This window comes from Trachypithecus francoisi, unplaced genomic scaffold (assembly GCF_009764315.1).
Source record: "Trachypithecus francoisi isolate TF-2019V2 unplaced genomic scaffold, Tfra_2.0 Lachesis_group10, whole genome shotgun sequence".
Classification (NCBI taxonomy): domain Eukaryota; kingdom Metazoa; phylum Chordata; class Mammalia; order Primates; family Cercopithecidae; genus Trachypithecus; species Trachypithecus francoisi.
This window is the reverse complement of record NW_022681455.1, coordinates 114,518,484-114,544,826: the sequence shown is the minus strand read 5'-3', so window position 1 is coordinate 114,544,826 and position 26,343 is coordinate 114,518,484. Positions and strand designations below refer to the sequence as shown.

Below are 26,343 nucleotides of genomic sequence, written 5' to 3'. Positions count from 1 at the left end.
GTTTTGTTGAATATCTCTTTTTTTTTTTTTTTTGAGACAGAGTCTTGCTCTGTCGCCAAGGCTGGAGTGCAGTGGCGTGATCTCAGCTCACTGCGAGCTCCGCCTCCCAGGTTCATGCTATTCTCCTGCCTCAGCCTCCCGAGTAGCTGGGACTACAGGTGCCTGCCACCACGCCTGGCTAATTTTTTGTATTTTTAATAGAGACAGGGTTTCACTGTGTTAGCCAGGATGGGCTCGATCTCCTGACCTCATGATCCACGTGCCTCAGCCTCTCAAAGTGCTGGGATTACAGGTGTGAGCCTCCGTGCCCAGCTTGTTGAGTGCCTTTATGTCTATTATAAGAGCCACTCGTCTGAAGTTTTCTGTGATATTTTTGTCCGGCTTTGTTATCTCACATTAGATTTCTATTGGAAGGTGCTCTTCTAATATCTAATGTGGTAGCTTTTTGTTTTGTCTTTTTTTAAAAAAATAGAAGCTGGCATTTATTAACTGACTTATTTATTTTTAATTTGCAGCTCCACTCTGCAACTCAGGCTGGAGTACAGTGGCATGACCTTGGCTCACTGCAATCTCTGCCTCTTGGGGTTAAGCGATCCTCCTGCCTTGGCCTCCCAAGTAGCTGGGACTATAGGTGTGCGTCACCACACCTGGCTAATTTTTGTATTTGTTAGTAGAGACAAGGCTTCGCCATGTTGCCTAGGCTGTTCTCAAACTCCTGGACTCAAGAGATCAGCCTGCCTCAATCTCCTAAAGTGCTGGGACACAAGTGTGCACCACCATGCCCAGCTAATTTTTGTTATTTTTTGTAGAGACAGGGTTCTCCCACGTTGCCCAGGCAGGTTTTGAACTCCTGGGCTCAAGCAATCCTCCTGTTTTGGCCTCCTAAAGTGATGGGATTATAGGTGTGAGTCACCACACACAGTCCCATTGACATTTTGATGTTTGAGTTAGTAGAGGGCAGTAAAGAAGCTACTGGCCAGGCAAGGTGGCTCACACCTGCAATCCCAGCATGCTGGGAGGCCGAGGAGAGCAGATCACCTGAGGTCAGGAGTTTGAGGCCAGCCTGGCCAACATGGCGAAAGGCAGAAGGATAACTTGAGCCCAGGGGTTCAGTATCAGCCTGGGCAACATGGCAAAACCCCATCTCTACAAAAAAAATACAAAAACTAGCTGGGCGTGGTGGTGGATGTCTGTAGTCCTAGTTCCTCAGGAGGCTGAGGTGGGAGAAGTGCTTGAGCCCAGGAAGTCGGGGCTGTAGTGAGCTGTGATTGCACTACTGCACTCCAGCCTGGGCGACAGAGCAAGACCCTGTCTCAAAAAAGAAAAGCTCGATGTATTACCTTTGCCAGGTCAAGCTGACGAACTTTGCTGGACACATTCTCAGCCAGGTTGCAGGTAAAGGTGATCATTCCAGCCAGCTGCTTTGCATCTCCCTCAATCAGCTGCAGGTTAGGACTAGAGAAACACATAGTCAGCATACACATAACCACAGGGCAGAGGGTAAGAGATAGAAACTTTTCTTTGCATATGGACACTGTGTCTTCTACTTCTTTCATACCTACCTATAACTCTTAGCTCAGTTTGCTCTGCACTCAGCTTTCTCTCAAGAATGTTTAACTGTAAACTCAGACCTACGCTTGATAAAAAATTAACTCTTTTTTTTTTTTTTGAGACAGAGTCTTGCTCTGTTGCCAGGCTGGAGTGCAGTGGCGCGATCTCGGCTCACTGCAACCTCTGCCGTCCAGGTTCAAGCGATTCTCCTGTCTCAGCCCCCTGAATAGCTGGGACTACAGGCGTGTGCCACCAACCCCAGCTAATTTTTGTATTTTTAGTAGAGACGTGCTTTCACCAAGTTGGCCAGGAGATGTTCTTGATCTCTTGACCTTGTGATCCACCTGCCTCAGCCTCCCAAAGTGCTGGGATTATAGGTGTGAGCCACCGTGTCTGGCCAAAATTAATTTCTAAAACCAATAAAGACACCCGTAAATAGGTACAACCAAAGAATTAGAGAACAAATTCTCTCAATTGCTAAGTGAGCATAAGATGCACTAACCAGTACTCTGTGAGAGGATGGTGAGATCAAAGAACAACTTGTTTTTTTTTCGAGACAGGTTCTCACTCTGCCACCCAGGCTAGAGTGTAGTGGCACGATCATAGCTCACTGCAGTTTCCAACTTCTGGGCTCAAATGATCCTCCTGTCTCAGTCTCCCGAGTAGCTGAGACTACAGGCGCACACCACCATGCCCAACTAATTTATTTATTTATTTATTTATTTCTATTTTCTGTTTTTAAGACAGGGTCAAAAGTGATCCTCTAGATGTGGCCTCCCAAAGTGCTGGGATTACAAGCGTGAGCCACTACCCCCGGCCAAAGAACAATTTTTATGACTAACAAATATACCCAGTCTATAAAAATGCTGGTTCTCAGGTTGGCACAGTGGCTTATGCCTGTAATCCTAGTACTTTGGGAGGCCAGGCAGGTGGATCACTTGAGGTCAGGAGTTTGAGACCAGCCCGGCCAACATGGTGAAACCCTGTCCCTACTAAAAATACAAAAATTAGCTGGGCATGGTAGCACATGCCTGGAATCCCAGCTACTCGAGAGGCTGAGGCAAGAGAATTGCTTGAACCCGGGAGGCAGAGGTTGCAGTGAGCCGAGATTGTACCACTGCACTCCAGCCTGGGGGACAAGAATGAAGCTCCATTTCAGAAAAAAAAAAAAAAAAAAAAAAAAAAAAAGGTGGTTCTCACACTTGGGCTGTGCATTAGAATCACTTGGTAGGCTTGTTAAAATACATCTTCCTGGACGCCAGCCCTAGAGTTTCTGATTTGGTAAGTTTGGCATGGGGCCCTAGGATTTGCAAGAATTCTAACAAGGTGTGATGCTGGTACTGCTGGTCCAAGGACCCTTTGAAAACCATCGAACTAAGACCCTTAGTTGTTCACTTTACCTTGAGATAATACCCTTTATATTTCAAGCTCAACTGGTATTTATAACAGAAAGCTTAAAAAATGGTCACTTGTCCAATTGACCCTGTTGGAATTTACATTAGCTCTTTCTGAGATGCACAGACTCACCCCATTCGGTGGAGAGTGACCATCTTACTTTCAATGCTGTTTTGCTGTTCCAAAAGAGCATCCAGCTCTCTCTCCACCACTTTCTGAAACACAGAGAAACATCCTGTCAGCAGAATCATCAGAAGGAACCTTAAGAGTTATCTAACCTAATCACTTAGCTGAAGGGTGAATCGCATTTCCAAATCCTTTTTTCCTTCCACTATGCTCTCCTTAGACTTTCGTAATGCTTCATTTTGCACTTATGTTGCATGATTGATATCTTACATGTATCTTATTCCATCTGGCAGATGAGCACCATAATGGGCAGAAATAAACTTTTAGTCAGTATCATTAGCATAGTGCCTAATACAGGAAGGCATTTAAAATACAATGCCTGGCCAGCACTGGATCCCAAAGTAATCCCAGCACTTTGGGAGGCCCAGGTGGGCGGATCACCTGAGGTCAGGAGTTCATGACCAGCCTGGCCAACATGCTGAAACCCTGTCTCTACTAAAAATACAAAATTAGCTGGGTGTGGTGGGGGGGCCTGTAATCCCAGCTACACGGGAGGCTGAGGTAAGAAATCACTTGAACCTGGGAGGTGGAGGTTGCCGTGAGCTGAGATTGTGCTATTTCACTCCAACCCGGGCAACAAGAGTGAAATGCCGTCTCAAAAAAAAAAAAAAAAGCCTAAACAAATGAAATTTCCAGTGACAGTTACCAAAAATTTTCTTCTTGGTGCACAGTCAGTAGCCAGAGGTTATAAATCTAATTCTCTCTCATTCAAGCCATTTACTGTGCAACCTCAATTAATGTAACATTTTTTGCTTCGGTTTTTTCATCTGTAAAACAGGGATAGCAAAACATATCTCATTAGGCTGTTGAATTAGTCAAACAGGAAACCACACAAAGTGCTTAACATGGTATGTGGCATATAGTTCAACAACAGCCATTAAAATTAACCATACTTTTTTTTTTTGGAGGGGGAGCTCAAGTGCTCTTCCTACCTCAGCCTCTCAAATAGCTGTGACTATTGGCATGCACAACCCTGGTTCACTGTTTAATTTTTTGTCGTGACGAGGTCTGACTATATTACCCAGGATGGTCTCCATCTCATGGGCTCAAGCTATCTGCCCATCTCAGCCTCCCAAATAACTGGGATTAGAGGCGTGAGCCACTTGTGCCTAGCTGGCTATCCTTTTTTTTTTTTGAGACAAGTTCTCTTTTGTCCAGGCTGGAGTAAAGTGGCGTGATCTTGGCTCACTGCCACTTCTGCCCCCTGGGGTTCAAGCAATTCTCATGCGTCAGCCTCCCGAGTAGCTGGGATTATAGGCGCCCACCACCACACCCAGCTAACTTTTGCATTTTTAGTAGAGACTAACATGGTTTCGCCATGTTGGCCAGGTTGGTCTCGAACTCCTGACCTCAGGTGATCCACCCGCCTCAGCCTCCCAAAGTGCTGGGGTTACCGTTGTGAGCCACCACGCCCAGCCATATGCATTTGTTGTTGTTGTTGTTCGAGACGGAGTCTGCTCTGTCGCCCAGGAGGAGTGCAGTGGCACGATCTCAGCTCACTGCAACCTCTGCCTCCCGGGTTCACGCCATTCTCCTGCCTCAGCCTCCTGAATACCTGGGACTACAGGTGCCCGCCACCACGCCTGGCTAATTTTTTCTATTTTTAGTAGAGACGGGATTTCACCATGTTAGCCAGGTTGGTCTCCATCTCCTGACCTCGTGATCTGCCCGCCTCTGCCTCCCAAAGTGCTGGGATTACAGGCGTGAGCTACTGCACCCAGCCAGACATATACATTTTTATTAAAATCATTCAGTAGGTTCCAGAGGGAGACCTCCTCTTGACAATTATCAAATACAAATACAGAACTTAATATCTGTCTGTAGGATTTCCATAATTTTCCACCCAACATATTGAATGACTGAATGAATGCAAGCTTAGGAATGTTAAGTCGAGATACTAAATATATATATATAGATACTAAAAATATGTATGTATATATACATTTTGAGACAGAATTTCACTCTTGTTGCCCAGGCTGGAGTGTAATGGCACTATCTTGGTTCACTGCAACCTCCACCTCCCAGGTTCAAGCGATTCTCCTGTCTCAGCCTCCCGAGTAGCTGGGATTACAGGCATGCGTCACCATGCCCAGGTAATTTTGTATTTTTAGTAGAGACTGGTTTTCACCACGTTGGTCATGCTAGTCTCAAACTCCTGACCTCAGGTGATCCTCCCATCCTGGCCTCCCAAAGCGCTGGGATTGCAGGTGTGAGCCACCGAGCCCGGTAAGATACTAAATTTTAAAACACATCTTGCTGAGGCCAGACAAAAAAAAAAAAAACCCACACACTAAACTAGCCGGGCATGGTGGTGTGCATCTATAGTTTCATCCACTCTTTTTTTTTTTTTTTTTTTTTTGAGACGGAGTCTCGCTCTGTCGCCCAGGCTGGAGTGCAGTGGCCGGATCTCAGCTCACTGCAACCTCCGCCTCCCGGGTTCACGCCATTCTCCTGCCTCAGCCTCCTGAGTAGCTGGGACTACAGGCGCCCGCCACCACGCCCGGCTAGTTTTTTTTTGTATTTTTTAGTAGAGACGGGGTTTCACCATGTTAGCCAGGATGGTCTCGATCTCCTGACCTCGTGATCCGCCCGTCTCGGCCTCCCAAAGTGCTGGGATTACAGGCTTGAGCCACCGCGCCCGGCCGTTTCATCCACTCTGATTGCAGCACCACGGCACTCCATCCTGTGCAACAGAGAGCGGCCCTGTTTCTAAAAATAACAAAACAAAAAACACCACACACATCTTGCTGAAAATGTATCAGAAACTGCTAGAGTTAGTGCAAGTTTACACTTGAAAATACTCTAAAGATATCAACGATCCCCTCTCCCTCAGGGTGAAACCGCCTTTCGTGCTCAACTTTGCTAAAAGTTTGGTCTTAAAGCTTGGATCTCTTTTGACTGGCAAGGAACCCAACTGACATTTGAAAGTGAATTGACAGCATCGAGTTGCCACTGAAAATTAAAAGGAGACGGGAGATAGAACGTTATGAACTGAAAGGAACTGGAGAATCTAGTCCACACCCCTCGTTTGATAAAATGCCAAGGATACAAGAGATGAAGTGACCTGTCCAAGATTAGAAAACTGTGCCTGAGTGTTAAAAGCTCAAACCTCTACAAAGATGTGCATTTGACCGAAACGCTAAAATCACACCCCCAAATCACTCCCCACAAGGGGAAGTCTTAAAACGGTTCAAGAAGTTTACTTGCAAAGACTTCCCTCTTTAACAGGATGAAAGCGTTTCATAATTTTTAAATTAAACCAATGCAAAAGGGCGCTTATTACTTTGAGATCCAAGCACTTTGGCAAATACTCTCGGACTAACTTTACTCCCGTGGAGAAACTGGTGATCATGGATCAGGAAAATCAATGGGGGTCTAGGCAGGAGAGGCTGCAGATCGCCCAGATATCAGGGAAAACAAGCTCGGCGCGTCCGAAAGCGTGAAAAGAGTTGACAGGTCTACTCATACACCCGACTACGCTTCCGCTTCTTGTTTTCCCGCTTTTTTGTATCCCCCAGCAAGGAGAGCTTCCCACAGCCCGGATTCCCCGACTGAAGGCTCCCACTCCCTAGATCCTCCATGAAAAAGAGGAGGCTCGGCCCCGCACCTCCTCGCCGCAGAGCCGATCGTATACAGCCTCCAGCTCCTGCAGCTCTGTCAAGGAGCGAATGAGCTCAGCGGAGATTTCGGAGCAGCCGCCACCTCCCACCCCCTCAGACGGCGGCTGCACCCCTGACAACTTCAGAGGCGAATCAAGGTCCGCCATCTTGGTCCGCATCCGGCACTTCCGGTCCCTCGAGGCCCCCTCTTCGTTGGCGCCTCTTTGGGGCAGCCCACAGAAGTGCCCAATGAACGCGTGTTTTTTTTTTTTTTTTTTAAGTCTACTTCTAAAAACCTAATAATTTTCTGTTCTCCTGGAAAAAGCAAAGCAATAAAGCATGTTTAAATAATTTTTAATGCGGTGTGGAAGCAAGACGGAAGCATTTTTTAAAAATTATATATATTCTTCAGGCGCGGGTTGGGTGCCTTTTTCCGCCGCGCGCCAACGGAATGCCCCGCCTTGCGGTCTAATGGCGGACGCCAGTATGTTGGAGTTGGTGGTGGCTTAAGTTTTGAAGGGAGGTAGCATCCGTCGGATATCCACACCATCCTTCTCGCTGCAGGGTAAAAAAAACAGCCTGGAGACATCCCCGGGCCCAGGGAGGCGGAGAGCGGCCGTATGGAAGGGGGGCCCAAGTCTTTGGCGGGGGTCACGGGCAGTCTAGGCCCGAGAGGTCCGAGGCTGGGGACCAGGAGGAGGTGCAGAGGGATTGTTGGGGCGCGAAAACGGCTTCCTGCAATCATCTGTCGCTTCCATCCACAGGGTGGAAACATGTCCTAGCTCAAAATAGGGCTAGTGGAGATTGCTTTTAACTTCTGGGGTCTCTGATACGGGGGAGATATGACAAGCAGCGGGAGGCATGGTGGATGTTTCCCTCTGGGTAGAGTAAATGGTACACCGATGGGAAGATGGAATGATGGAGCGTGTTAAAAGCATAAATAACGGAAACAGTCTTCAGAGCCAAGACTCCAGTTTGAATTTGTATTTTGGTAGTTGGGCAACTTGTCTCCTCCCCTGAGCCTCTATTTTTTCATTTGCGAAATGGCGGATAGAGTTTAAATGCGATGATGTTTCTTTGGAGGATGGAGAAGATGCAATGAGCAGTCATACAAGCTTTGTGTAATAATGGTAAAGAGACGTGGGGAAGTTTTTTGTTTTGTTTTGTTTTTGAGACGGAGTCTTGCTCTGTCGCCCGGACTGGAGTGCAGTGGCGCAATCTCGGCTCACTGCATCTCTGCCTCCCGGGTTCCAGCGATTTTCCTGCCTCAGCCTCCCGAGTAGACTACCTGGGATTACAGGCGCGTGCCACCACGCCCGGCTGATTTTTGTATTTTTAGTAGAGACGGGGTTTCACCGTGTTGGCCAGGCTAGTCTCGAACTCCTGACCTCAGGCGATCCAGTCATCTCGGCCTCCCAAAGTGCTGGGATTACAGGCGTGAGCCACCGCCCCCATCCAAGACGTGAAGTTTTAAAGCTCACCAAATTTATCTGGTATACGTTTTTTGTTTGTTTGCTTTGTTTTTGAGACGAAGTTTCGCTGTCGCCCAGGCTGGAGTGCAGCGGGGTGATCTCGGCTTATTGCAGCCTCCGCCTCCCGAGTTCTAGCTGTTCTGGCGCCTCTCAGCCTCCCCAGTAGCAGGGATTAAAGTCGTGTGCCACCACGCCCGGCTAGTTTTTTCATTTTTAGTAGTGGGGTTTTCACTGTGTTGGCCAGGTTGGTCTCGAACTCCTGACCTCAAGTGACCCATCTGCCTCGGCCTCCCAAAGTGCTGGGATTACAGGCGTGAGCCACCGTGCCCAGCCTGGTATATAGTTTTTCTAGTACTGGACTCATCCTCCGAAATGCACCTTCCTCCAAGACCCAAGATTAAGGTGTCACTGGAGAACCTGAATCTAGCTAGGTTTGGGAAAAATGAATTCCAAAAGTTTGTAATGGATTGAATCAGTTATAAGGAAAGGGGAAAGTAGACTGTTCTCGTCAGCTACAAAATATGAAAAGTAACGAGGGGGAGCTGTTCAAGAATTCAGAAGCAGCTCCTGGCTTCCTCTCTTGCTTTTTTTGTTGATTGTTCTCTCCACTCCCTGGTCTTTCAACCTCGGTCCTTTTCGTTTGTCTTTTCCTGTGGTCCTAGAACATTAAAGATGCACCTTGGTCTCAAGAGAAAATTTTATATCCCTTAGGACCCATTTCTAGCCTGGAGGATTGATCTTGCCACCCTGCTTTTGCCCAGCCCAGAAATAGTAGTTATTTATGAGGATATTTCCTCCTAATTCTCTCCTCGTTTAACAATAAAATCAAATCTGTATGTTAATTCTATACCAATGACGTTGGATTTCTCTTTTTTTTGTGAGAGGAGGTCTCACTCTGTTGCCCAGGCCGGAGTGCAGTGACGCCATCTTGGCTCACTGCAACCTCCACCTCCCAGGCTCAAGTGATCCTCCCACCTCAGCCTTCCAAGTAACTGAGACCGCAGATGCGCACCACCACACCTGGCTAATTTTTTGCATTTTTGGTAGAGATGGGGTTTCTCCGTGTTGCCCAGGCTAGTCTGGAACTCTGAGCTCCTGCGCTCAGGCAGTCCACCCATCTGGGCCTCCCAAGGTCAAGTGAGCCACCATGGCTGGTCTCCTATGCTTTTGTTTATAAATAATTGCACCGGGGAAAAATAGTTTATTTTGTAGTGGTATCTATAGGTACAGTTTTGGGTAATTATGGCAGAGTGGCAGAGGTACAGTTTGTGCTGTCTTCAGTCCTATTTGCTGAGAAAGAATCCTTTTCTGTGACTTTATACTTCTTTAGGAAGGCCGCCTCCTGATGTAGCAGAAATGATTTTGTTGTAGTTTTTGGTGATGAGTAAGTTGAAATTTTAAATTCTAATCAATCCTTGAATATACAGTTACATAAGAGATGCAAATGAAAAGTACACTTAATAAAGCAATTTTCTTCTTTTAGATTAGCAAAGGTCAAGTCTTAACCATTTTGGCTGGTTGTGCGGACATGGGGACTCATACATTGCTGGACATGTCATTGGAAGTCTCTTTGAAAGGCAATTCAGCAGTACCTAACAACTTTTCAAATGTATGAATCCCTCAATCCAGCAGTTCCACTTACAGGAATTAATTTTAGAGACATAGGAGCATATGAACACCTACATACAAGGGACTTTCTTTGTAGCAGTGTTCGTAATAGCAAGAGATTGGAAACACCTGAATGTTAGGTAGGCTATTAGCTGAATGAATTATAATATGCCCATTCATTGGAATACTCTGAAACTGCAAAGTAAAAATGAGATAGCCCTTTGTTTATTGTGCAGATAAAGTGATACAAAATAAGGTGCAATATAGTGTGAGTGTATAAAATACAGTACCCAACCCTTGGTTAAAGGTTAAAAAGGGTTAATAAAGTGCAGTATAAGCCAGGTGCTGTAGCCCCAGCTCCTTGGAAGGCTGAGGTGGGAGATCACTTGAGCACAGGAATTTGAAGCCAACCTGCCCAGCATAGTGAAACCCTGTCTCTACAGTATAAATATATGTTTATTTGTATATATATAAAAATATCTGAACGGATATGTTATAACTTGGTAAAATAGATTCCCCCAGGGAGAACTGGATGGCTAGGGAATGGGTTGGAGGGAGCTTTTTGCTGTGCTTTTGCGTGCTGAATTATGTTAATGTATAGCTTATTGGAATACAAGTAAACAGAGGTACTTAGTTTTTGTGACAAGTTGCCTAATACTGCATTAATGTTACAGATTCCAGCTTGCAACATTTTCACCATTTGTTAAGTGACCTTGGGCAGGTGATTTAATCTCTGCACTTGAGTTTTCTTATCTATAAAATAGGTATAATACTGCAATTTAATAGGATTCTTGTGAGGTTAAAGGCAAAATATGTGGCATCTTGACTTGTCATTTAGAGGGCGCTCTTAATTAAAAGTATGTTGTTTGTTTGTTTATTTTTTTGAGACAAAGTCTCATTCTGTAGCCCAGGCTGGAGTGCAGTGGCACCATTTTAGCTCACTGCAACCTCCGCCTCATGGGTACGGGTTCAAGCAATTTTCCTGCCTCCGCCTCCTGAGTAGCTGAGATTACAGGCACTCGCCACCATGCCCAGCTAATTTTTGTATTTTTAGTAGAGACAGGGTTTCACCGTGTTGGCCAGGCTGGTCTTGAACTCCTGACCTCATGACCTACCTGCCTCGGCCTCCCAAAGTGCTGGGATTACAGGTGTGAACCACTGCGCCTGACTGTATGTTGTTTCATTTTTTGAAACGGACTCTCACTCTATTGCCCAGGCTGGAGTGCAGCGGCATGATCTCGGCTCACCACAACCTCCGCCTCCCAGGTTCAAGTGATTCTCCTGCTGCAGCCTCATGAGTAGCTGGGGCTACAGGCACACAGCGTCATGCCCAGCTAATTTTTGTATTTTTAGTAGAGACGGGGGTTTCACTATGTTGGCCAGGCTGGTCTCGAACTCCTGACCTCATGAGCCACCGTGCCCGGCCACATATGTTGTTTCTTAATAGGGCTTGCTCTACTGGGTCTGCTGTCTTCATCCAGAATTTCCCATACAGAAATGTCTGTTGAAGTAATAGTCTCCCAGCTATTTTTCTGTTTTCTGTTTCCTTAGCTTTCTTGGACTCGGTACTGTTGGTGTAACCAAGGCCTGGAGGTCTGGGTGACTCAGGTTTCCTGCAACCATGTTTCTGTACAACTTAACCTTGCAGAGAGCCACTGGCATCAGCTTTGCCATTCATGGCAACTTTTCTGGTAAGTTCTCTCGTGACCATCTTTTGAAATTTTAAGTGAATTAATACATATCTTGTTTAGTCTCTTGGGCAGGAAATGTTTTCCATTTATGACAAAGCAGTTGGTAAATGTAAACAATTCAGATTATGAGATGAGGTGTTAAGTTCTGGTGCATTATCTGTTACCTATTTCAGATGCATTTCCTAGCTCATGTTATGCAATGATTCTTTTTTTTTTTTTTTGAGACAGAGTTTCGCTCTGTCGCCCAGGCTGGAGTGCAGTGGCCGGATCTCTGCTCACTGCAAGCTCCGCCTCCCGGGTTTACGCCATTCTCCTGCCTCAGCCTCCCGAGTAGCTGGGACTACAGGCGCCCGCCACCTTGCCCGGCTAGTTTTTTGTATTTTTTAGTAGAGATGGGGTTTCACTGTGTTAGCCAGGATGGTCTCCATCTCCTGACCTCGTGATCCGCCCGCCTCGGCCTCCCAAAGTGCTGGGATTACAGGCTTGAGCCATTGCGCCTGGCCACATTGTGCAATGATTCTTGTCAGGGCACACAATTCTTGGCTGCTTATTGCTGTGAGACATACTGAGGTGTGTAAGACCTGGTCCTTTATTTTGAATTTGACATCAGGTTGGGTAAAAAGAATGTCTGAAGGTGTTTGTCAGGTTATCAGAGAGTAATTTAAGTAAAGGGAAATTTGGACCTTGGTTTGGTGCTTGAAGAGATAGATCTTTTGTATGAGAGAAAAGGGAAAGTGCAATTTAGGTAGGGAGTGCTGCCTGTATGGAAATAGATCATTTGCTTATGTTCACCATGTGGGGGATATTTTTGTAAAGATGGATTAAGGCCAGGTTTGAATTGTGTGAAATTTCAAATATTGGATTAGGAAATATAAATACGAAGTTACTGAAAGCAAGATACTAATCTTTATAAAATAAAAACTTTTTCTTGCCATTTACAGATTTAACATTTGTGAGTCAATCCAACTAATGCAGGAGGTTCATGATTGTGTAGAGTATGACATCATTTTGTTGAGGTTTAAATCTGAATACTTAATGTGTGATACTGAGCAGCAGCCCAGCTGACCACACAGCATTCATATTTCATGTTATTTTCTCTGATCCTCATTATGGCTCTTTCTGTGGGTTTGAGGCATCATTTGGGTAATTTAGTTATTCTTTGCTGCATTTGATTAAAGAAATATGTATATGGGAATTTGGAGATTTGTGACTGACTTCACTATGCAATGCAATGAATCTCAGCTGGAGTTTGGATAGAATTTTTGAAAGCACTTTTTTAATACTAATTTTATCTTTCAGATTCCTTTTCCAATTCAGTCTTCCTTTTCATCTAAAATGATAGAGAAGTTTTCTTTTCTTTTTTTCTTTTGTTTTGAGACATAGTCTTGCTCTGTCGCCGAGGCTGGGGTACAGTAGTGTGACCTCAGCTCACTGCAACCTCCATCTCCCAGGTTCAAGCGATTCTCCTGAGTCAGCTTCTCAAGTAGCTGGGATTATAGGCACGTACCACCACACCTGGCTGATTTTTGTATTTTTAGTAGAGATGGGGTCCCACCATGTTGGCCGGGCTGGTTTCAAACTCCTGACCTCAAGTGATCTGCCTGCCTCAGCCTTTCAAAGTGCTGGGGCTGGGATTACAGGTGTGAGCCACTGTGCCTGGCCTTTTTTTTTTTTTTTTTTAAGGGAAGAGGTCTTGCTGTGTTTCCCAGAATGGAGTGCAATGGCAGGATTATAGCCCACTACATTCTCTGAACTCCTGGGTTCAAACTATCCACCCACCAAAGCTTCCCAAGTAGCTGGGACTAGAGGCACATGCCACCTCACCTGACTAATTTTTTTTTGAGATGGAGTTTTGCTCTGTTGCTTAGGCCGGAGTGCAGTGGCGCAATGTTGGCTCACTGCAACCTCCACCACCCGTGTTCAAGCGAGTCTCCTGCCTTAGCCTCCCTAGTAGCTGGGATTATAGGCATGCACCACCACACCTGGCTAATGTTTGTATTTTTAGTAGAGACAGGATTTCACCATGGTGGGCAGGCTGGGTTCTGGTTGTTTATGATCTCTATGTTTTGGTGATCTAGGAACCAAACAACAAGAAATTGTTGTTTCCCGTGGAAAGATCTTGGAGCTGCTTCGCCCAGACCCCAACACTGGCAAAGTACATACCCTACTCACTGTGGAAGTATTCGGTGTTATCCGGTCACTCATGGCCTTTAGGCTGACAGGCGGCACCAAAGACTACATTGTAGTTGGCAGTGACTCTGGTCGAATTGTTATTTTGGAATACCAGCCATCTAAGAATATGTTTGAGAAGATTCACCAAGAAACCTTTGGCAAGAGTGGATGCCGTCGCATCGTTCCTGGCCAGTTCTTAGCTGTGGATCCCAAAGGGCGAGCCGTTATGATTAGTAAGTGATTTACTCTACTTGCTGTGTGTGCTTAGTTTAGGATAACAATGCTGTGATCTTGGTGGTGTGCCAGTTCCAGTTAATCACTTACGTGGGTTTGGCATCATGTTTGGATTTACTCTAGGTTTAAAGTTGCATTTCCTTTTTAAAAGAGTTGCATTTTCTTTTAAAACAATGGGAAAAATCTTAACATACCTTTGTACTTCCCATCTAGTTGGAAATGAGTGTTTTTCCGTTTCTTTGTGTTTGGCAAAAAGACTAAAATGAAATGATGTTATGTTATTAGAGAATGAATTTAGTTGCCTTCTTCAGCCTGAAGTGATGATTCACATTCATGTCTCTTCTCTGATAAATTTTTGAAGAAAATTTTGTGTGTCTGATCAGGCCTCTAGAGGGCAGTCCTCTCGGAGTAGTCATCAAATTGTTAGAACTAATTCAGAGAATAAAACTAATGAGGCCGGGCGCGGTGGCTCAAGCCTATAATCCCAGCACTTTGGGAGGCCGAGACGGGCGGATCACGAGGTCAGGAGATCGAGACCATCCTGGCTAATAACGGTGAAACCCCATCTCTACTAAAAAATACAAAAAACTAGCCGGGCGAGGTGGCGGGCGCCTGTAGTCCCAGCTACTCGGGAGTCTGAGGCAGGAGAATGGTGTAAACCCGGGAGGCAGAGCTTGCAGTGAGCAGAGATCCGGCCACTACACTCCAGCCTGGGCGACAGAGCGAGACTCCGTCTCAAAAAAAAAAAACACTAATGACAATTTTATGAATTACTGTTTTTCAGTATCCTTAAATCTAGGACTCATTAAAAAATTTTGACGAGTTAGTGGGATATTTAAGATCCGTATTAGGAAGGAGGAGGCCACAACGATGCCATTGTCTTTAAAAAAAAAAAATTATTTGTTTTTAAGAGATGGGTGTCTCAGCCGGGCACAGTGGCTATTTAAAAGAGTTGGGGGTCTCACCCAGGTGCTGTGACTCATGTCTGTAATTTCAGCACTTTGGGAAGCTGAGGTGGGAGAATCACATGAGGTCAGGAGTTTGAGACCAGCCTGGCCAACATGGTGAAACCCTGCCTCTACTAAAAATACGGAAGTTATCTGGGTGTGGTGGCGCGTTCCTGTAATCCCAGCTACTTGGGAGGCTGAATCAGGAGAATCACTTGAACCTGGGAGGCAAAGGTTGCAGTGAGCCGAGATAGCGGCACTGCACTCCAGCCTGGACAACAGAGTGAGACTGCATCTAAAAAAAAAAAAAAAAGAGATAGGGAACTCACTATGCTGCCCAGGCTGGTCTTGAATTCCTGAGCTCAAGCAATCCTTCTGCCTTGGCCTCCCAAAGTGCTGGAATTACAGGCTTGAGCCACTGTGCCCAACTCCATTATTGTCTATTCTTTTTTTTTTTTGAGAGGGAGTCTCGCTCTGTGGCCCGGGCTGGAGTGCAGTGGCCGGATCTCAGCTCACTGCAAGCTCCGCCTCCCGGGTTTACGCCATTCTCCTGCCTCGGCCTCCCGAGTAGCTGGGACTACAGGCGCCCGCCACCTCGCCCGGCTAGTTTTTTGTATTTTTTAGTAGAGACGGGGTTTCACCGTGTTAGCCAGGATGGTCTCGATCTCCTGACCTCGTGATCCGCCCGCTTCGGCCTCCCAAAGTGCTGGGATTACAGGCTTGAGCCACCGCGCCCGGCTTTTTTTTTTTAATGAGACAAGAGTTTTGCTCTTGTTGCCCAGGCTGGAGTGCAGTGGTGCGATCTCAGCTCACTGCAACATCTGCTTCTCGGGTTCAAGCGACTCTCCTGCCCCAGCCTCCCAGGTAGCTAGGATTAGAGGCATGCGCCACCACACCTAGCTAATTTTTTGTATTTAGTAGAGACGAGATTTTGCCATGTTAGTCGGGCTAGTCTTGAACTCGTGACCTCAGGTGATCCACCCGCCTCCGCCTCCCAAAGTGCTATTCTGATAATAGAGAACAGAGTCGTGAGTTGTTATACTTGTAGAGTTACTGCTGTTAATAATGATTAAAAGAAAAGCATGATGTGACTCTAGTTCTGTAAGTCTCTCTTCTCATCTGGGAATCTTGTATGTTTTATCTCCTTCAACTACAGGTGCCATTGAGAAACAGAAATTGGTGTATATTTTGAACAGAGATGCTGCAGCCCGACTTACCATTTCATCTCCCCTGGAAGCCCACAAAGCAAACACTTTAGTGTATCATGTAGTTGGAGTAGATGTTGGATTTGAAAATCCAATGTTTGCTTGTCTGGAAATGGATTATGAGGTAATGGGGACCCTGTCTCTTTGCATTTCTTTCAGTCACCTCATTGTTTTTTTTTTTTTTAAGATTGTTTTCTTCCTTGTGCATATGTGTTTTTTTGTTTGTTTTTTGTTTTTGTTTTTTGAGACAGAGCCTTGCTCTGTTGCCCAGGCTGGAGTCCAGTGGCACAGTCTCAGCTCACTGCAACCTCTGCCTCCCGGATTCAAGTAATTCTCCTGCCTCAGCCTCCTGAGTAGCTGGTACTACAGGCACGGCCACCACGCCCAGCTAATTTTTGTGTTTTTAGTAGAGATGGGGTTTCACCATGTTGGCCAGGCTGTTCTCCTGACTCCAGGTGATTGGCCCACCTCACCCTCCCGGACTGCGGGGGTTATAGGCCTGAGCCACCTCGCCCAGCCCCTTGTTCATGTCTTAATTCTGTCCTGCTAGCACATCTTCTGCGCATTCCAAATGCCTTACTGAAATTCTTTGGGATGCTTCAGAGGTTAACCAAGTATTTAATAGTCTTTCTCTGATTTAAGTAATCTCTATGGAAACGAGATATTTTTTGGGAAAAGCTTCATGAAAAAGGTGAAGCTATGTAAGGCATTTTTTCACAGAGCATACTATACTTTGCCTTGAATGGAAGGCAGTGTTCCCTAGTAGAGAGATCCCTGGATCCAGAATTTGGAGATTGCAGTTCTCATTGTAGCCCTGCCATTATCTTGTAGCATAAACTTTGTCAAACTATTTGGCATCAGCCAGGTGTGGTGGCGTGTGCCTGTAGTCCTAGCCGCTTGGGAGCCTGAGGCCCAGGAATTCTAGGCTGCAGTGAGATAAGATTTTACCACTGCAGTCAGGTGCAGTGGCTCATGCCTGTAATCCAGGCACTTTGGAAGGCTGAAGCGGGCGGATCACCTGAGGTCAGGAGTTTGAGACTAGCCTGACCAACCTGGAGAAACCCCGTCTCTACTAAAAATACAAAATTAGCCAGGCGTGGTGGCGCATACCTGTAATCCCAGCAACTCAGGCAGCTGAGGCAGGAGAATCGCTTGAACCCTGGAGGTGGAGGTTGCGGTGAACTGGGATCGTGCCATTGCACTCCAGCTTGGGCAACAAGAGCGAAACTCCATCTCAAAATAAAAGAAAAGATTATACCACTGCGCACTGCAGCCTGGGGCACAGAGTGAGAACCTATCTCTCAAAAAAAAAAAAAATTGACGTTTGTGGACTTCTGTTTTCTCATTTGTAAATTGGAGTCCTGATGTCCTTTCTAGATCTTCGATTTTATGCTGCTGATTAGTTTTTATGCCACTGATCTCTCTAGGAAGCAGACAATGATCCGACAGGGGAAGCAGCAGCTAATACCCAGCAGACACTTACTTTCTATGAGCTAGACCTTGGTTTAAATCATGTGGTCCGAAAATACAGTGAACCTTTGGAGGAACACGGGAACTTCCTTATTACAGGTACTTTTCTTCCAGAGCTGCTTTGTACCCTTTTACTTGGTTCATTTTATGCCCAAACCTAATAGGTTTTACTTAAAGGATTTGGGAATTAATACATTTGTCGTGAACCTGAATACCTTGTCTATGTTTTGGACAGGTTAGAAGTTCATGTGGTGGAGTGATTTTTAAAAGTGTTGGGAATAAAGAGTGTTTAGCTCCTTAATAACTCATTTCCTACTGAGGGCAGGGAAGAGAAGTTCAAGGGAGCAGTCAGCTTGGAATATTGATTACTATTAGTTGTTGTGAAAGTTTGACTGTAGTCAGTTTTTCCCCCTCTTTCAAACCTAGCTCTTTGAAAAGCCAAATGAAATGGACAAACCCAACAAGATAAAACTTGTGAATTTGAAAACTTAAACAAAATAGAAATATTTTTGAAGACGATTACCAGATTGATCCAAAAATAAATTAAGAACCTCAATAGACCAGCGTTAGAGAAATTGAAGCAGTAGTCCAAAGTCACTCCCAGAAGATTGAGGTCCAGGATTTTCAGGAAAGCTTTTATTTTCTTGTTGAGGGACGTATATGTATTCTGTTTTAAAATAAGTTTCTTAGCTGGGCGCAGTGGCTCATCACCTATAACCCTAGTACTTTAGGAGGCTGAGGCAGGAGGATCACTTGATCTCAGGAGTTTGAGACCATCCTGGGAAACAAGGTGAGACCTTGTCTCAATGAAAAAATAAATATTAAAAAAAAAAAGTAAAACAGTTTTCTCCAGAAAAAGAGTAAATGCTACTGTGCCACTCTGTGAGTCTAGTATGACTACAATATCAAAACTGGATGGACAGTGACAAAAAAATTTGCAGGCTGATTCATATGGTTGTAGATAGGAAAAGCTAACATTCCAGCAAATCAGATTCAGTGTTTTAAATGCACATAGCTAAGTAACGTTTTTGGAGGAGCTAAAAGATGGAAAATACTTTCACGGTTGGAAATCAGTTCATAGTTGGAAATCAGTTCACCATTGGAAAATCCACATTACTAATTCATTATATTAAAAGATTAAAGGAGTGCAGCTACATTTGTGGTCGTCTGCATTTCAACAGGCTTGGGGAAAATTGATCTGTTCTATTTTGAATCATTTGCACTTGAATTGATGTCTAAAATAAGATGTTGTTTGGGGAAGATACTGGAGAATAAAAATAAAGGACAGCACTTACTTTGAGTATTAATCTTAGAGATTATTAATACGTTAAGCAGATGACTTATGGAAAGTGGATTACACATCTCATTACTTGTAACATATTACCATACCTTTCATTCACAAGGGCTTTTTCATTCTTTCAACACATTTTTATTGAGCCTTTGCAATCAGTATGTGCTAAGTCCATCTGCTGGATCTTGGGACTTCAGTGGTAAAAAATTAGATATGGTGCCCCCTTTATGCAAGATTGAGTCTAGTGGTGAATACAGATAAATAACCAATTACCAGAAACTGTGCCAAATGCCATGATAGCACAGAGAAGTTCCCTAAACAGGGAAAGGAAAGGAATGTGTTACAGAAAGCTTGCTGGAGTCTCTAAGCTGAGACCCGAGGGCTAGTTAGGAGTTAGCTCGTGCAGCTGGAGTGGGAGAGGCAGTTTCAGTTGTAAGCAAAGGGAACAGCATTTACCAAAGCCTAAATACAAGAAATAACATGGTTCATTCAAATAATTAAAAGCTTATTATGATTTAATTAAGGGACTGGGATAGGAGTAGGGGTGGGGTGAAAGCTACTGAAGGATTCTAAGTAGGGAAATAATCTGATAGATTGACAACCTTAGATTAATTGCTTATACTTTGGCTAATGAAATGGAGGATATTGAGACTGAAGGCAGGAGACTGATCAGGACATTAAACTAAGAGGTACTGGTAGCTGCTAAGGAGGTACAATCAATAGGGCTATGGGAGGAGAGAGAATTGAAGGATTATACTCAGGTGTCTGGTTTGGTCTGTTAGTTGATGGTAGTATTCTCGGAGGTGGAGAATCTAGGAGGTGCAGCAGGGTTGGGAAGGAACTTGAGTTTGTTTATGTACACACTGTTATTTTATTTTTATTTTTTTTGAGACGGAATCTCGCACTGTCACCCAGGCTAGAGCACAGTGGCATGATCTCGGCTCACTGCAACCTCAGCCTCCTGGGTTTAAGCAATTCTTCTGCCTCAGCCTCCCGAGTAGCTGGGATTACAGGTGCCCACCATGATGCCTGGCTAATTTTTGTATTTTTAGTGGAGATGAGATTTCACCGTGTTGGCCAGGCTGGTCTCAAACTCCTGACCTCAGGTCATCTTCCTGCCTCGGCCTCCAAGAGTGCTGGGATTACAAGTGTGAGCCACCACGCCTGGCCTATTATTTTATTTTGCTTATTTTATTTTATTTTATTTATTTTTTTGAGATGAAGTTGTACTCTGTCGTCCAGGCCGGAATGCAGTGGTACCATCTCAGCTCACTACAATCTCTGCCTCCTGCATTCAAGTGATTCTCCTGCCTCAGCTTCCTGAGTAGCTGGGATTGCAGGCATGCGCTCCCACGCCTGACTAATTCTTGTATTTTTAGTAGAGATGGGGTTTCACCATGTTGGCCAGGCTGGTCTCGAACTCCTGACCTAAGGTGATCCTCCTTGGTCTCCCAAAGTGCTGGAATTACAGGCATGAGCCACCATGCTTGGCTTGAACACGCTGTATTTTAAAAATACCGGTGGAAGGTCCATGTCCAGTAGGTGATTTGATGTATTATATGTCTGAAGATGAGAACTGCATTTGGGTTTGGAGGTAAACATTTGGATACATTATCCAGGCTGATCAAACCTTCCATGTAAACACAAACTATGCTTCATCCTTATCTACCATGGGCATAAGGGAGGAGAAACACTTGAAATGTTTCTTAATATCAGGCACATTACCATCATCAAGTTGTGCTGAAAGAGAGGAGGAATTGAAAGCTGAAGAAATTCGTGTCTGTGTCAAAGTCCCTGCTGAGTTTTATTTTGTCTTACAGTTCCAGGAGGGTCAGATGGCCCAAGTGGAGTACTGATCTGCTCTGAAAACTATATTACTTACAAGAACTTTGGTGACCAGCCAGATATCCGCTGTCCAATTCCCAGGAGGCGGGTAAGATCTTTGATAAGAGAGATATTTGTGTTTTAATTTTTGTGATTACAGTGTAGTCTCTTAGTTTGTTACCAAGTTAGTTTTTTTGTAAAGTAAAAAAAAAATTTCAGTGACCCTGGGGCAGGGACATAAATGTTGTTTTTAATAAAGCTGCTAAAATATTTTAGTAAAAGCCAAACAAATTCATTTAGAAAGGGAATTAAAACTAATCTAATATCTATTTCAGAGGAACCTATGGACAGTTATTAATTTGAAATTCCTGAACGTTTCTAGTTTGGAGAAACCAGGCATATTTGTTAGAGATAGGTTGCATTTTATTCTGTTTTGCTTGTTTTTTCCCCAACATTTTTATTTTGAAAATTCCAACATACAGAAAGTTTAAAAACAATAGAACAATGGACCGGGCGCGGTGGCTCAAGCCTGTAATCCCAGCACTTTGGGAGGCCGAGGCGGGCGGATCACGAGGTCAGGAGATCGAGACCATCCTGGCTAACCCGGTGAAACCCCGTCTCTACTAAAAAATACAAAAAACTAGCCGGGCGAGGTGGCGGGCACCTGTAGTCCCAGCTACTCGGGAGGCTGAGGCAGGAGAATGACGTAAACCCAGGAGACAGAGACTGCAGTGAGCTGAGATCCGGCTATTGCACTCCAGCCTGGGCGACAGAGCGAGACTCTGTCTCAAAAAAAAAAAAAACAAAAAACAATAGAACAGTGAATTCCCACATGCCTGTCATTTAGATTAATCAGTTATTAATATTTTGCTACATTTGTTTTTTCTTTTTCATGATATATCCATATACTTTTCTAGGCTAAGCAATTTGAAAAGAAGTTACAGGCATTATGATGCCTCACTCCAGTAATCTTCTGAGATGACTCCCTAGAACAAGGACATTTTCCTATATAACCAGATTGCCAACATCATACCCAAGAAATTGTAACATTTTGTGTAGTACAGTTACCTTATGTTTAGTTCATATTCATATTTCTGTCATCCCAAAAAGTTCCTTTGTAATTGGCCTTTAGTCTCTCTTAGTTTGGGATATTTCCTTTTCGCCTTTTTTTTTTTTTTGAGACGGAGTCTCGCTCTGTCGCCCGGGCTGGAGTGCAGTGGCCGGATCTCAGCTCACTGCAAGCTCCGCCTCCCGGGTTTACGCCATTCTCCTGCCTCAGCCTCCGGAGTAGCTGGGACTACAGGCGCCCGCCACCTCGCCCGGCTAGTTTTTTGTATTTTTTAGTAGAGACGGGGTTTCACCGTGTTAGCCAGGATGGTCTTGATCTCCTGACCTCGTGATCCGCCCGTCTCGGCCTCCCAAAGTGCTGGGATTACAGGCTTGAGCCACCGCGCCCAGCCTTTTTTTTTTTTTTGAGATGGAGTCTTGCTCTGTTTCCCTGTTTCCCATACTGGAGTGCAGTGTTGTGATCTTGGCTTACTGCAACCTCAAGTAGTTTTCCCACCTCAGCCTCCCAAGTAGCCAGGATTACAGGCGTGCACTGCCACATCTTGCTAATTTTTTTGGTATTTTTATTTTTTGTATTTGTATTTTTAAATTTTTATTTCTTTATTTTATTATTATTTTTTATCTCTGCTTATTGCAGGCTCCGCCTCCCGGGTTCACGCCATTCTCCTGCCTCACCCTCCCGAGTAGCTGGGACTACAGGTGCCCGCCACCACGCCTGGCTAATTTTTTTTTTGGTATTTTTAGTAGAGATGGCGTTTCACCATGTTAGCCAGGATGATCTGGATCTCCTGACCTTGTGATCCGCCCACCTCGGCCTCCCAAAGTGCTGGGATTACAGGCGTGAGCCACCACGCCCGGCCTTACTTATTTATTTATTTTTGAGACTGAGTCTCGCTCTGTCACCTAGGCTGGAGAATAGCGGCTCAATCTCGGCTCACGGCAAGCTCTGCCTCCCGGTTCACTCCATTCTCCTGCCTCAGCCCCCCGAGTAGTTGGGACTACAGGCGCCTGCCACGCGCTCGGCTACTTTTTGTATTTTTAGTAAAGACGGGGTTTCACCGTGGTCTTGATCTCCTGACCTCGTGATCCATCCGCCTTGGCCTCCCAAAGTGTTGGGATTACAGGTGTGAGCTACCGCGCCTGGCCCCCTTTTTGTATTTTTAATAGAGACGGAGTTTGTCAGGTCGGCCAGTCTGGTCCCAAACTCCTGACCTCAAGTATTCTGCATGCCTTGGCCTCCCAAAATGCTGGGATTACAGGCATGAGGCGCCCTGCCAGTCTGGGCTAATTTTCTTTTTTGTTTTTCTCTTTCTTTTTTTTTTTGAGATGGAGTCTTGCTCTGTTGCCCAGGCTCGAGTTCAGTGGTGCGATCTTGACTCACTGCATCCTCAACCTCCCAGGCTCAAGTGATCCTTCCATCTCAGCCTCCCAAGTAGCTGGGACTACAGGCATCTGCTACCATGCCCAGCAAATTTTTGTATTTTTAGTAGAGATGGGGTTTCACCATATTGGCCAGGTTGGTCTGGAACTCGTGACCTTTTGATCTGCCTGTCTCAGCCTCCCAAGTGTTGGTATTACAGGCCTGAGCCCCCGTGTCTGGCCAGCGAATTCTCTTATAGTCTGTCCCATAGTCTGTTTCCTCATGATTATATTTAGTTTAATATTTTTGATATAATAAGTGCAGAGGAGGTGATGTATAGGTGATATATATTCTCCACTATGTCACACATTGTGTGTCCATAATGTTGGTTTATCTGATTGAGACATTAAATTGGTCACTTTGTTAAGGTGGTGCCTGCCCATTGTCTTCATTGTAGTGGTGTCTTTTCTTTTTTGGTGACTGATAATGGAATTTGATGGTGATTTTTGAGACTAGTGAATATCCCTCTTCCTGAGACTAGTAAATATCCTTCTTCCTGAGATTAGTGAATATCCCTGTTCCCCAGCGTCTTTTCACCCAGTGGTTTTGGTGTGGATCCTTTGAATCAGTTATTGCCATCTCTCCCCTCACCCCTGGATTATTTATTTGCTGTTAAATATTTATCTGTCCTGGGGTTGAACTTTAGGATTTAATTTAATCTAATACGTAGTATGTAAGATTCCATCAATTTTAGAAAACCTTAGAAGAAATTTGGCAAGTTAAATTCTTCTTGTTAAGGGACGGGAAGTCACTAAGTTGATTAGACGTTGAGACCTAACTGTGCCAGGCATTGTACTTGTCTTTGCAATAACAAAGTCTAAAACTCTTGCCGAGCTTACTTGGTGAGAGAAATAGAAACTGTTGGAAATGTTAAAAAACGCAAGCCAGGCCTAGTGGTGTTCCTCTGATCCCCAGCTACTTGAGAGGCTGAGGCGGGAGGATCCCTTGAGCCCAGGAGTTAGAGACCAGTCTGGGCAACATAGTGAGACCTTGTCTTGAAAAGAAAAAAATTCAAAATCATATCTAAGAAGGTGCCTTTTAGGAATCAGGCATTTGATGTAGAACACGGTAGTTTGGATGGAGCAGTGCTTCATTCACAGCCTGAAATGATGACTCTTTAAATTTCATGTCTCTTCTCTGACATTTTTCTCTGGAGATAGTTTTTGCCTTATGGATCTGATCGGGCTATAGTGAAATTGGGACTCTTTTTTGGTTACCCAGAGTTTATTAGATATTTGTAGCAGGAGAATTTTGAGCTGTGGAGTTCCGGTGCTCTGGAAGGCAGGATACTCTGGATCAAAGCTTGTGCCTTTAGGCCTTTAATGTCATGTGTAATCCCTATTGGTAAAGTGCTGAATTCCAGAACTAAGAAGTACCCATTTCTAAGACGTCGATTGTGTTTTTGACTTTGCTAGAATGACCTGGATGACCCTGAAAGAGGAATGATTTTTGTTTGCTCTGCAACCCATAAGACCAAATCGATGTTCTTCTTTTTGGCTCAAACTGAGCAGGGAGATATCTTTAAGATCACTTTGGAGACAGATGAAGATATGGTAAGTAGATCATGGAAGGATCAGTACAGCTACTCTATGAGATGAGATAGGGAAGACATGTAATAGTTTACAAGTTAAAATAATGGGAATTAGAAAGTAGTTGCCTTTGGAACCGGTATATGAGTATAGATTTTCTTTCTGGTTATTAGAATTTTTTGTCTGGTAATCTTACATACAATATAAGAGTGGTAAAGCAACTTGTAGTGATTATTTTTAGGTGGTAATAATTGGTGTGAAGAAGATAAAGGTCTCCGTTTCTACTGAAAACTGGTAATAAACGTGATCTGTTACTAGTTTTATCCTATGGACGAGCTCTGTGAATAGTTGGGCAATTTCTTAGATAGCTGTTTGGATCAGGAATTGGCAAACTTTTTTTGTAAAGGCCACATAGTAAATATTTGCAGCTTTTGTGACCTATGTAGTCTCCGTCTCAACTACTCAACTCTGCCGTTACGGTACAAAGACAGCCATAGCCAGTAATAATTGACATGACCAGCCCGTGAGCTGGAGTTTGCTGTCCCCTGGTCAGATATGAAATACAGTATTTTATTTGCTACTCAGCCTGTGCTGTCTTATAATATGGGGCTCACTTCACTTGTTTGTACACCAGAATGTTTCTTTTCTCGCCAGGTTACTGAGATCCGGCTCAAGTATTTTGATACTGTACCAGTTGCTGCTGCCATGTGTGTGCTTAAAACAGGATTCCTTTTTGTAGCATCAGAATTTGGAAACCAGTGAGTAATCCTTCTGTTACCCTAGTTCACCCTGGTTGTGATAAAAGTTGGCAACAGAGGCTGGGTGCAGTGACTCACGCCCATAATCCTAGCACTTTGGGAGGCCGAGGCGGGTGAATCACCTGAGGTCAGGAGTTCCAGAGCAGCCTAGTCAACATGGTGAAACTCCATTTCCACCTAAAATACAAAAATTAGCTGGGCGTGGTGGCTGGCACCTGTAATCCCAGCTACTGGGGAGGCTGAGGCAGTAGAATCACTTGAATCCGGGAGGTGGAGGTTTCAGTGAGCTGAGATCACGCCCCTGTACTCCACCCTGGGTAACAAGAGTGAAACTGTAACTCAAAAAAAAAAAAAAAAAAAAGTTGACAGTAGGAAGGTGTGACTTTGAGGCTTAGGGAGCTTTTCACAAGAATGTGTTAGTTCTTTTTTTTTTTTTTTTTTTTTTTTTTTTTTTTTTTTTTTTTTTTGAGACAGAGTCTCGCTCTGTCGCCCAGGCTGAAGTGCAGTGGCCGGATCTCAGCTCACTGCAAGCTCCGCCTCCCGGGTTTATGCCATTCTCTCGCCTCAGCCTCCCGAGTAGCTGGGACTACAGGCGCCCGCCATCTCGCCCGGCTAATTTTTTTGTATATTTTAGTAGAGATGGGGTTTCACCGTGTTAGCCAGGAGGGTCTCGATCTCCTGACCTCGTGATCCGCCCGTCTCGGCCTCCCAAAGTGCTGGGATTACAGGCTTGAGCCACCGCGCCCGGCCGTGTTAGTTCTTTTAAAAGAAAAGTTTGTTCTCTCCCTTTAGAGTCTATCTTTGTCTTACATTGCTTTATTTTAGTGGCTTCAGTCAGTACCTCTGTGGGTATCTCCAGAACTGTCTTTATATTTGATATCTCTTCTGAGTTTTTGGCTGAACATTTCATCAAATAAATTTTT

General features: G+C 44.7%; 2 protein-coding genes and 2 non-coding genes across 5 annotated transcripts in view; 3 read left to right on the top strand and 1 right to left on the bottom strand.

Annotated features, from left to right (window-relative positions):
• COG4 (component of oligomeric golgi complex 4) overlaps window positions 1-6,927 on the bottom strand; it is a 42,126-nt gene extending 35,199 nt beyond the window's left edge. The window contains exons 1-3 of the mRNA XM_033218974.1: window positions 6,740-6,927; window positions 3,079-3,161; window positions 1,341-1,455 (exon numbers count right to left, since the gene is read on the bottom strand). Coding sequence (XP_033074865.1) covers window positions 1,341-1,455; window positions 3,079-3,161; window positions 6,740-6,910 — 369 coding nt within the window. The 5' untranslated portion in view covers window positions 6,911-6,927. The remainder of the gene's footprint in view (window positions 1-1,340; window positions 1,456-3,078; window positions 3,162-6,739) is intronic.
• Window positions 6,928-7,148: 221 nt separating this feature from the next.
• The window catches only part of SF3B3 (splicing factor 3b subunit 3), a 55,257-nt gene continuing 36,062 nt past the window's right edge, over window positions 7,149-26,343 (top strand). The window contains exons 1-8 of one of the 2 annotated variants that reach the window (XM_033218961.1): window positions 7,149-7,296; window positions 11,363-11,502; window positions 13,581-13,907; window positions 16,012-16,184; window positions 17,488-17,629; window positions 20,642-20,754; window positions 24,549-24,686; window positions 25,317-25,420. In XM_033218961.1, the coding sequence (XP_033074852.1) occupies window positions 11,433-11,502; window positions 13,581-13,907; window positions 16,012-16,184; window positions 17,488-17,629; window positions 20,642-20,754; window positions 24,549-24,686; window positions 25,317-25,420 (1,067 nt within the window). In that variant the 5' untranslated portion in view covers window positions 7,149-7,296; window positions 11,363-11,432. Of the gene's footprint in view, window positions 7,297-9,858; window positions 9,952-11,362; window positions 11,503-13,580; window positions 13,908-16,011; window positions 16,185-17,487; window positions 17,630-20,641; window positions 20,755-24,548; window positions 24,687-25,316; window positions 25,421-26,343 lie in introns of those variants that run through there. The other variant, XM_033218962.1, reaches the window with a different exon arrangement.
• Window positions 14,217-14,295, top strand: LOC117088904. The gene has a single exon (XR_004439418.1). It is a non-coding gene; the product is annotated as a small nucleolar RNA SNORD111 (small nucleolar RNA).
• LOC117088903 lies at window positions 24,231-24,321 on the top strand. Its single transcript, XR_004439417.1, has one exon. It is a non-coding gene; the product is annotated as a small nucleolar RNA SNORD111 (small nucleolar RNA).